Source organism: Cydia strobilella, chromosome 4 (assembly GCF_947568885.1).
Source record: "Cydia strobilella chromosome 4, ilCydStro3.1, whole genome shotgun sequence".
Lineage (NCBI taxonomy): Eukaryota > Metazoa > Arthropoda > Insecta > Lepidoptera > Tortricidae > Cydia > Cydia strobilella.
Genome location: NC_086044.1, coordinates 2,130,943 through 2,142,572, shown reverse-complemented (window position 1 = coordinate 2,142,572; position 11,630 = coordinate 2,130,943). Strand labels below are relative to the sequence as shown.

General features: G+C 40.2%; 1 protein-coding gene across 1 annotated transcript; it reads right to left on the bottom strand.

Annotated features, from left to right (window-relative positions):
- Positions 1-123: 123 nt before the first annotated feature.
- LOC134741126 (uncharacterized) lies at positions 124-11,035 on the bottom strand. The gene is made up of 8 exons (XM_063673894.1): positions 10,909-11,035; positions 10,660-10,816; positions 9,736-9,941; positions 8,435-8,527; positions 7,213-7,621; positions 6,074-6,201; positions 2,856-3,038; positions 124-596 (listed from the first exon to the last, which is right to left on the bottom strand). Exons 2-8 carry the CDS (start codon positions 10,814-10,816, stop codon positions 393-395), a joined length of 1,380 nt encoding a protein of 459 aa, XP_063529964.1. The 5' UTR covers positions 10,909-11,035; the 3' UTR covers positions 124-392.
- Positions 11,036-11,630: the final 595 nt, after the last annotated feature.

The window sequence follows — 11,630 nt, the reverse complement described above, 5'->3', positions numbered from 1 at the left end:
ATTTCAACTGTCTAGCTATCACGGTTCATGAGATACAGCCTGGTGACAGACAGACGGACAGCGGAGTCTTAGTAATAGGGTCCCGCTTTTACCCTTTGGGTACGGAACCCTAATAAAACAACATTGTATAAATCATAACAGTTTAATGTCATGGCACGATAGACTTAACAATAGCTATGAGTTTCACAACGAAAAAACAATGGAATGACATAGGGTGAGTGCTATATTATTGGCCACTTAACAAAAAAAAACAATAGAAGTCTTACTGTTAAGAGTAGCCAATTACTATGGAGTGACCGATAACTTTAGCAGTCACCCTAGTATATAAAAAAATTAAATGACATAGTCACATTTTACAAAACATTATTATTTATCAGACTTTATTATCAATCCTATTCCTCCTCCTGATCACTTTCCTCCTCCTCGACCTCGTCATAATCATCATACGAATAGTCATAATAATCGAAGTCATCCTGGAATTCTTCGTCAGACTGATCTTCGTCGTCATACTCGCCCATCGTATTCTCGAGAATTACTATCAACTCTTCATATTTTGTTTTCATTTCTTCGTATTCCTCAAGCCCTCCTCGGTCCTGCTGTAGAAAAATAAAACATGTAATTTTTCTAACAAGCAGTAAGCACATACATGCTGGATTTTTTATATGGTGCCCTTTTTTTCCTATCTGGCTTTTACTCCCTGCAATTTTGCACAGGGTGAATTTGCCAATGTCGGTTTTTGACTCACACGTGAGGAGAATGGCAGCTACCAGATCCTGTGCTGACAGGCCAGTACGGTCTTAGGAGACCTTCCCTAACGTTTTGAGTAACAGTGATTAGGGGTCATCCATTAATTACATCACACGTTTAGGGGGGTCAAGAAAATGTGACATGTTGTGACAATGGGCAGGGGGAGTCATAAACTGTGACGTCACTTTAACTTATTTAAATTATTTTATTCGCTGTACAGTTAAATAACAAGTTTTTGGAACGATAATCGTTTAATTTTCTTTTCTAATCTGTTTTGGGTTATAAAATTACTAATATTTCTTTAGTAACATTTTATGAAATATTAATAATACTTAATTCGATTTGCCGATTTCATTGAAAAAATGTGACGTCACACCAGGGGGGAGGGGTCATAAAAACCTCGAAATTCGTGTGACGTAATTAATGAATGAACCATTTTTAACCAAAAAATTTGTCAAAGACAACCGAAGATGTCAATAGAACTGTTTGATGTCAACCAGTTCTATTTATAATTTTAAAACTAACACGGGACTTAATCGCGTAAATGTTTATTTATGGCCTGACGTTTCGAACGTGACGTTAGCTTTAAAATTATGATGAATTATGATGTGTTTTTTTTAAAATTATGAGCGAAAATCGTATTAGTTTAAATCAATTCTATTTAATCCAAGATCAAGGTTAAAGCTTCTTAATGCCACTTGCACCGTTCACTAACTCGGGATTAACCGGTTAAACCTGGAGTTGCCATGGTTACCAGTACAATTTGACACTAGGTTAACGGTTTAACCGGTTAACCCCGGGTTAGTGGGATGGTGCAAGTGGCGCTTAGTGATCAAAGTTAGGGCATTAGAACACGCACAACACAACTGAAGTAAAATGTTCCTCAGCGATCTTTTCGCCAACCATTCCTAAATTCCTATTAATCTTGAGATAACATTGTAGAGACATAACAATAGGAATGTTGACATGAATCGCGAATATATAAAATGAAATGTTTATACCATAGCAGGGAATATTAGAATGCTGAAAATCATATTTTGTAAGTGTAAATATGCGTAATAAATTAATTAAAAATATTTTTTAATACAGTTTCTCAAAAAGTGCTACTTTTCGTGGCTGTTTAGCGTGCGGAAAGTTGGTTTTCGCGAACTAGTGGTTTTTACTTTTCCAATTTTTTTAAATTTTAACTTGTTCCAATTCATGACTACGTATTGATGAGTGTTAATATTAGTTTCCTTTAAACGTTGTAATCAACATTAAAACCTACTGTTGTAAGAATACGAAAAATATGCATATTTCATATTTTATTACTTACCTCGTCATCATTATAAGTACACGTTTATTTTTTAATGTTGAAAAACCGTTCTTAATAAGTTGTCTGAATGGAACGGAACGCTTGTCAAAGAAGAGGCGTATTTTCTTACTGCAAGAATGTTTTAAGTTTCCAAAGGCAACATTCGATATTGTTTTTATAACGATATTTAGGTAATAATAGTACAATGTTTTAATATTTACAATTGTTTCTCTCTTATAGAACATGCATTTGAAAAAAAAGCTTTCATTGAAGTGGGTTCAATAATAATAACAAAATCTATTCTAGTCGAATAAAAGCTAGAAAAACACCTCTTCGTAATGTCAATGTCAATGCTGTCAGTGTCACAGAATTAATAATATAAAAGTTTCTAATTCCATTCCTTACTTGTTGCTTTTCTTATTTTTTCGCAACTGTATTAAAAAACGTCGTTCGATACACGTGCGGATATGTCATTCTTCACTCGTCCCGAGTCTTGCCACGAGCCGTAGGCGAGAGAGATATCTCGGTACTCGGGAAGTAATGACATACTTTCCGCACTAGCATCGAAATGTACTATTACAAGTATTTAAAGTAATGCCCAGCATCACGAGACTGCAAACGCAAATTGGAGCGCGTTACGTCACGTTGTGAGAAACACGCACAGACAAGTTGTCAAACCTGGTGGGACTTGACACTATTGGTACTATTGGTCTATTGGTAGGATCGACAGTGGAAACCTTCAAAATGATATAGGCGCCATGTGTAAAAAGCCTTGAGCGTCCAACCCTGTAGTTGTTGTTAGAATGGCACTTACTAGTCGTAGATAATACTCGTCCGAGAGGTTAGTATAGCTGAGGTCGAGCCGCAGCGGCCGGCCGGGGCGCCCGGGGCCCCCCCCGGGGCGCCCGGGGCCCCCGGGGGCGACCTCGCGCCGCGCCGCCGCCGCGCGCGCCGGCAGCGCACTAGTCAGCCTCTCCGCACCGCCAATGGTCAGCGACTGGCAGTGAAAGTTAGCCCAATATTATTATACTTGGTCAACCAAATCCTGTCAGTAGAAAAAGGCGGCTTAAAAAATGCAGGCGCGAAGGATTACTGTTGTCCACGCATGTAAGGGTGGACGAGAAGATCTTGGGGTCGTGGATGAGGTGAGCTAAATGACACTCGTAGTCCAATACATGCACGTATAATATTAACTTGATGATACAGAGGTGTTATAATATCACGGTAAGCGGACGGGCTCGACCGTCCGTCGCAAGATTGCCGAGAGAATAGAATGGCCGTTGCCGGCCCCGCTGCCCCGCGCCCCGCACCATGCATTGCGTCGGCGACGGCTCCCGAAGATGCCCGAACAAAGACGAGTCGTTAACAACCGTCCCATAGAAAATTTAAATTTCGCGCCTTTTTCTACTAAGAAGATTTGCTTGACTTACTATAGTTCAACTCACTTCTACCACAGAATAAATAATAGTACTACCGTACAGAAAGGGCACTTCCTACAAAACCGAAGTTTGACAGCGATTCAGGGACGAATTATGATATCCCTTTCTAATGTATGCCACCATCCCTTTCGGCTATTTAGGATTGTCAAAATTCAAGTCATTATCTTATCTGTGGTCGTGCACGCAAAGAGACGTCAAGTTGTGTCAACCCTAATAATTGTTTGGAGCATTGCGGAGTCGAACGGAACCGAGTTTTTTTTTATACCACGTCGGTGGCAATCAAGCATACGGCCCGCCTGATGGTAAGCAGTTACCGTAGCCTATGGACGCCTGCAACACCGGAGATATTACACGCGCGTTGCCGACCCTAACACTCCACTCCCTCGTTGAGCTCTGGCAACCTTACTTACCGCAACTTACCGGCAGGAACACAACACTATGAGTAGGGTCTAGTGTTATTTGGCTGCGGTTTTCTGTAAGGAGGAGGTACTTCCCCAGTTGGGCTCTGCTCTAGATCTGGAATGACATTCCGCTGTCCTGTGCCCTACCACACAAAGCGAGATGTCATTCACAGTGCCCATACCTCTCTTTTGGATGTAGTTTAAGGACATATCCGGGTCCGGACGCAGTTTAAGGACATACCCGGGTCCAGGACATACCCGGATCCTAATAAATAAATGCCCGAAAGGAGGAGTGTCGCTATCTGGTTTAAATACTTCTATCTACTAAGACTAGGCAGCGACAAAGTGTGGCAGCGCCGCTGTAAATGTGCAAACCAAGTGGCCTTGACGCAAAAATATACGAATGGCTCCATTTCATTGCACGCTCGACGCATTGCAGGTTGTGGTCCCCTTAACACATATGTGGTATTTTCTATAAAAAGGGACCTTATTGTCGATGGCGCTTACGCCATTATAAACGATCTTCCGATAAATACAATACCGCGCGACGCTGTGCGGCGTAAGCGCCATCGACAATAAGGTCCCTTTTCATAAAAAATGCCCCATATTTTCGTAGAATTTAGACGTTTATTTTATTCATACTCTGTAGATACGAGTAGGTTGCCAAGTTGGTGCAGTTAGCTTAAACACTCACTGCAGACAATTAGCCTCATGCATGAAGTTTATATTTGAACGAAAAATGTTTTATTCGGATGTTTGTTACCGTTATATCATGTTACAAATGCATTTCCGTTTTTAAATTACCATTTAATTACTTAAAATTATAAATAAAAAGTACAAAAATTTGCCCGCGAAAAGCTAGTGAGCGAAACGCTCGAAACGCCACGTGACGTCACGCGTTCGACAGATTAGTGTCATTAGTAGCAAACGTCAGTTGGGCCGCCCAACGTGTGACGTCATCACGCTCTGTCGAATTCGCGCCAAAAATTATGAGCCTTTCAACCGCTCAAAAATTTTCAACATTTTAAATATTTTTTAATAAAATAATGTTAAGGTTTACAAAAGTATTTTTATCATTTTTGGTGTTCCAACGATATAAAAAATGAATCCAAAAATAAAAATAAATTCATGCATGGAGCTAATTGTGATGACGTGACGCGCCACAGCACGCACACATACAAGGCGGCACCGCAACACAGCCACGCAGAACCGGCCGCCTTTCCGCGCGCCGCGCCCCACCGCCGACCGCGCCCCGCACCCCGCGCGCCGAACCGTATATAACGCCGCGCACTCGCAGCGATCGAGGAGTGTTCTTCGCAGTCGCGGATCGGCTGCTAGGGGCACTGCATTCTAGCTGAGCGGTGTGTGATTCACGCGTCAGCCCGGGTACCTTGCTAGAGGATTCTATACCTTTCCCTTGGGGACAGTAGTGCCGGGAGCGTGGTAGACGCCCAGCACACTGTCCTTGCCCCGAGATCAGTCACTCCGCCCGAAGGAATAGTAGCGCAGCGTGTGGTTACACGTTTGTCACTCTATCCTTCGGTACAACCCCGATTCCCGTTCCGTACACCGAAAGCCTGACCCTGCCGACCGTCCCGAGGGTCAGCACAACCCCGTATGGTTGTCGCGGATAGATTAGGGATTCGCGCCCGTCATTAACATCCCGAATAAGGGATCCCGTCCCGTGCGCATTAGCGTAGGCTAGCATACAAGTTTGATCCTATTGGAAATAAACCGGCATAAAAGCCCGTAGATTGTAGAGATATAAATCAGTGTTTCTTTACTCGCCCCTCTGTCCTCTCATCCCTGAGCTGTCGAGACATAACCCGAGGTCCCGTCTGGACCGAGGGAGATCGTACATGCTGCCACACTCGTCCCGACGCGTGTGACAACATTACACAATGTTATTAAATTTTCCTACCTACTACCACAGAATAAGCAATAGTATTATACAGAACGGCCAAGCACCGCCCCGCCCCGATTCGAATTACCTCGCCCCGCGACAGCAGATTGACGACCTTTTGCCGAACGCTCAGTACTGTTTTAAGCAACTTACTCACACAATGACGCATGCCGCGTGTACAGACATGCCGTTCACACATAGAAACGCAAGTGATTTTTGATGTAGGTATAGCGTGTCCGCCCTGTGTCCCCCTACCCTGTGCCTGTGCTGTGTAGCTACTACTACCTACCTGAAGCTGGGGGCAGCCTTTGACGAGCTCTACGACGTCGTCGTCGCGCGCGATGTAGAACTGGTCCAGCTTCAGCGTCGTGAGACGGGAGCCGGCGTGCCGCCAGATCACGTCGACTCCCATCAGGTCTGTACACTCCAGGCCATTAGTGCACAACTCTATTACTTTAAATAGTTCACGTAAAAAGCTATCTGCCATCCATTTTATAAGGTGATTGATTGGCATTGAATATGATGAAGACTTTTTAGAAATATGTTTTTTTTAGATAGTTCACGTGAGTAACTGTTTTTCTTTAAATATTTTAAAATATGTCTCACGATAGTTTAATTTAGATTTATTAGAAATCCCTTTAAATCATAATTTTTCCTAGTTTTTTTATTTATGCAGGTGTTTTTTTTACAAAAGTCATACACTATTAATTCCTAGGTAATCCATGTGTCAATTTCCGTAATGGATTGCAATAGTTATTTGTGCAACAAGAGAGGAAAGTTGGTTTTTCTTGCGAGTGTTGATTTTGAGTCCCGAAAAAGCGAAAGATTATATAATAGAATCACTCGAAATTATTCTTATTCTCGCTTCGCTCGTGATTCAAAGTTAGAATCTTGATCGTAGCGAGGGACTCAAAAACACGAGATGTAAAATAACTTTGCTCTCGTGTGACACATATTCTTTTTTCACCTCAGTAGTGACAACATATTAAAGGTTAAAAGGTTAGTATTAAGTGGCAGTGAGGAAAGTGCGACTTTCTTCACTCCAGGGAGTGACGAAAGTAGGCTTGTTCGAGCTGCTGAGGTGAAAAATGTATAAAAACTAGCTTTTGCCCGCGACTTCATCTGCGTGGACTTAGTAACAGCAGCTAAAGTAAGTATAGCGCCTGGAAAAAATCTCATAGCAATCAATCAATTTGAGCATATTATGCACCCAAATTAGCAGGCACTTCATTAATTATCTCAATTCCACCCCGCTTTTTACTTTCTTAAGGGATGATTTTCGGGAAAAAAACTATCCTATGTCCTTCTCAGGGACACAACCTCAGCGGGATTCAGCGGTTTAAGTGTGAAGAGGGAACACACAGACAGAAAGACAGACAGACAGACTTTCGCATTTATAATATTATATATTAGTATGGATTTACTCACATTGACAGTCTAACAGCTCCAAGCTGCGAAGTTCCTGACAACAGCGTGTTATGACTTCCACATGCCGATACTCCAGTTGACACGTCACACTCAGTTGCTTCAACCGGGACAGCCGACTTAACTGCTCAGACAGTACATTCCCATGCACATACCCACCATGCAGCTCTAGGCATTCCAATTTGGGCATTTTATATAACACAGTCTGCATTTCTCCATCTGATCTTCGGTCAATGATGGAAAGTAAGTCGTTGGACGCATATAACTCGGTATTACATTCAAGGGTGAGCGATTTTAAGTTTGACAAGTTCAAACTATCAAAACAAAGACCACGTAAATGAGCGCAATTGCGGATATCTAGTTTTTCTAAGGCTCTATCTGCTATGAATTCAGTCACATGGCTGTCTTGTATCTGAAAAAAGTATGTTTCTTTGAATTGTATAGAGTGGTGATGAAGGTTAAATATAAATATCTTTTAATTCATTTTTAGGGTTCCGTACCCAAAGGGTAAAAACGGGACCCTATTACTAAGACTCCGCTGTCCGTCTGTCTGTCACCAGGCTGTATCTCATGAACCGTGATAGCTAGACAGTTGAAATTTTCACAGATGATGTATTTCTGTTGTCGCTATAACAACAAATACTAAAAAGCACGGAACCCTCGGTGCGCGAGTCCGACTCGAACTTGGCCGGTTTTTTTTTTAATTTATAACATTTTGAATTTCCGTGGGCCCCTTTATCCCTTTAAAGATTAAAAGCCAGGTTCTTATTTTCTTTATCTTTAACTCATGGTATAATAATATACTCCGCCTGGTACTCTCTTCCGAGACTCGCGAACCGCGTGACTGACACAAGCCTACGTCATCGTGAACCTTTTAACAGCACGATGACGTAGGCTTGTTTGCTTGCTTGTGTTGCTTACGAACTCTCTGTGGTTCCCAAGATACAGGCTCGGCCTAGTTTGGGGACCACTGTCAAGTTTTCTGTGATGTAATGTTTTTTGCCTAATTAAACCTTTTTCATTTTCATTTCATTTTTTTTCATTTTGTGTCAGTCACGTGGTTCGCGAGTCTCGGAAGAGAGTACCTTGATTTTATTATACCATGCTTTAACTGCAGAGTTATCAGCCTGTATACTTGCAAATTTTAATATTTCAAAACTCTATATTTTGCCAAAAAAAAAACAAATGTCTTATAAGTAATCCATTCATTTCAGTTTATACTTACAGAGCATCCTTGGAAGGAGAGCTCGCGCAGGAACTTGAAGTTGTCATTTAAATTGTGTCGGAGCAGTTCGGGTCCACTTACAATACGGGATAACTGTAATAATTTAATTAACTGTACATAACAGTCTAGTCTTGAAGAAAGTAAGAGAGATAGAGAACCATCATACACTTGCAGTTATCTTAATTTCTTGAGGATACAGCAGCCACAGCAGGTCTTTTCTATGCTGTTATTGGTGGAAATGTTAATTAGAAATGTTCAAGAGCACATAATGGATATGTACATTCGATTTTAAGATATGGCATAACAATCTGGGGATACTGCACTGATAAACATAACGTATTCATTGTCCAAAAGCGCTGCATTAGAGCCATATTTTCAGTTCATCCTAGAGATTGATGCCGTCCATATTTTATAAAACATAACATTCTTACTTTTCCCAGTCTCTATATATATGAAGTTTCTGTTTTTGTCCACAAATATAAATACCTATTCACGGATAATAACACATTGGGTTCCCGCGTAACTAGACCTAAATACAAACATAGATTGCCTAAGCCATACGTAAACTTGTCACTCACTGCAAAAAAACGCCTATATTATGTGTATCACAATTTATAACAAGTTACTGGATCGTTTTAAAGACATGGATCTTAAACTATTCAAGTCAAACACAAAAATGTGGCTTATAGAAAAATGTTTTTACTGTGTTAATGATTATTTAAGTTAGTCATAAGTATGTGCAGTATTTAGATAAATATGTAAATATATGTGTTGCAAATGTATGTACACCTGAAAAGGTAAAGTCTCAGTGTAACTGAACGTGTAATTGTATATTCGACCTGCAATGTAACCTGATTCTTATATACAATAAAAACTAACTAACTAACTAATACCAGGAATTTGATCTGTTAAATAATAGGAAATTTTCCCAAAATTATGGCACTTTTGGAGGACCATAGTTTACGTAAATACTTCTTAAATTCCTTTATTCAAACTATGTGGCACAGTTAAAGTAAATAGCGAGGGATTAATCTGGACCAGTTTTATAATTGGGCTGATTTTTTTTTCCAAATTTCTATTTTCATTAAAATTGGTTAAAAATGTGGCAGGTTTAAAGAGCTTAAATACGAGATCTCAATTTGGGACAAAAAACGTACATATGTCATTTTCCATTGTGTAACAGTAGCATATGCATATGTTTTTGTAACTTAGAGGTAGATTTTTTTAGGATAATATACAGAATTGGTAACACTATTTATTCACCAAATTTTATCTGCAACAAAAATATTTGACAACTGTACCTGAAGGCCTTCTAAGTTGGGGCAATTTTCATTGATTATTGCTAGATTCTCCAATTTGTGGCAGTAAGTGGACACAACTGATGGGCCGAGTTTGTTGGTCCAATTTATAAACGACTTATATCTCGATGTCTTTAGACTGCAGATGTTGTATTTAAGTAGGATTTTTTCCTTGTTCAAGTCTTCTCTCTCAATGATAATTCGGACTCCTGGAAAAGAAAACATTGTAAGGTCAGATGGGGTAAGACAAACACTAGGACAAGAGTAACACTTATAGGGAATCCTCATACTGTTACTTTTACCCCGAGTAAAATAAACTATGTTTCTGTTACCCTACATGACCTTACATTTGACATTGCAGTATCCTAAACCTTATGTATAAATGTGATGTTTTCAGCCAAAAGGTACCACATTGTCGCTTGTCGATAAGGTTGATTTCGAATTGAAGCTATATGGAAAAAGCGCCTTATTGACAACCAACAATAAGTACCCTTTTGATTGAAAATCACAGAAATATTATACATTGAGTGGTGGGGGTTCCTAGAGATATGTCTAGGACCCTTGAACATATTTAAAAAACAAAAAATTATTTGTAGGCATTTGGCAGGATCCAAGCGAAGCCCTGCTGAGATGGCCACCGGTTAAATCGAAAATTAATTTAATATTTATCGGTTATTCACAAACCGAAATCAAAGATTAGCACTGTTTGTTTTAAGCTGGTCACATTATTTCTACGCTTGACATTTGTGGTTGTCATTTTAGTCTATGGAATAAAAAAACAGAATTTAGGTACTACCCCCTTACCCTTAGGTATAATGTTGATTTAAACTAACAGGATTTTTAACGTCAGGCCATATAATAAACGTAACCTTAAGCGATTAAGTCCCGTATTATTTTTAAAGTTAGTTTACTCCTTACAGTCCTTACCTTCCAAGTACGTCAGCACCATACCCTGCCACCGGCGGCTGGCGCGCTCTGTCCGTATGAGGTCCTGCACCGGCACGTACTGCAGCACGGCGCGCCAGCAGTCCTCATTCAGGTAATCCAGTATCGTCCGTTCGTTGTTTACTTCTGCTTCTAACATCTGCAATTACAATAACATTGTTTTTTTTACAACTAGGTAAGAATCTATGAACTTTAGCCATTATTTCACTGCAATATCAAGACTATACTTACTTTGGTAACTATAAAACCTAAACTTTACTTTGATTTAACTCAACATCAACAAGTTTAGCAGAAAAAAAAGCATGTTTTGGTCAATTCAAAAATTGTTTAGGTTAGCTTATGACATTGACACATCTATGACATTTCCCAAAAGATGTTGCAAGTCGAGTTCAGGGGACGTTATGCTTTAAGTTTCATGTGGAAAGAAAAGTACAGTCAGCTATAAAAGCTTGTACCAAAAATGAAATTTTTGCCAATAACTTATTTAAAGCTTATTATAGTTTGTCAAAGGACTGTCTACAGACAGAGAGAATAATACTGAGCAACATACTGTCTTAAGGTCTCTCCACACTCATGCGCGAAGCCGCGAACGTAAGCGTGGCGTCGATTTCGCAGATTGTTCACGCCTTCGCGCCTAGGTTCCCCGTTTTTTGTTGGTTTATTAGCCCGCGTCAAAGGAGGCGCGAAGCGCGAACTGGCAAGACTCCACATTACACACTATTTTGACTCATATGTGGCAAGATAAATAATAATTATATTATATAAAGCGGCTATATTTTACGGTTTTACAAAAAAACAAAATGGAAAAATAGCTAAATGACGTATGATGACATAGATAACTAGCAGTTAAGCACGATCAGCTGATGCTTTTCCGCCATTTTGGCGTGAACCAAACCAAAGAGTAACCAAACTGTGAAATCGCCGTGAAGTTTGCGAGTGTGGAGTCATACGTC

Coding starts and splice junctions, on each gene's coding strand:
- LOC134741126 (XM_063673894.1), bottom strand. CDS start 10,816: ATGTTAGAAGCAGAAGTAAACAACGAACGGACGATACTGGATTACCTG. Junction 9,942..10,659: donor GGTGCTGACGTACTTGGAAG/GTAAGGACTGTA, acceptor TTTCTTTTCCAG/GAGTCCGAATTATCATTGAG. Junction 597..2,855: donor ACGAGTATTATCTACGACTA/GTAAGTGCCATT, acceptor ATTTTTCTACAG/CAGGACCGAGGAGGGCTTGA.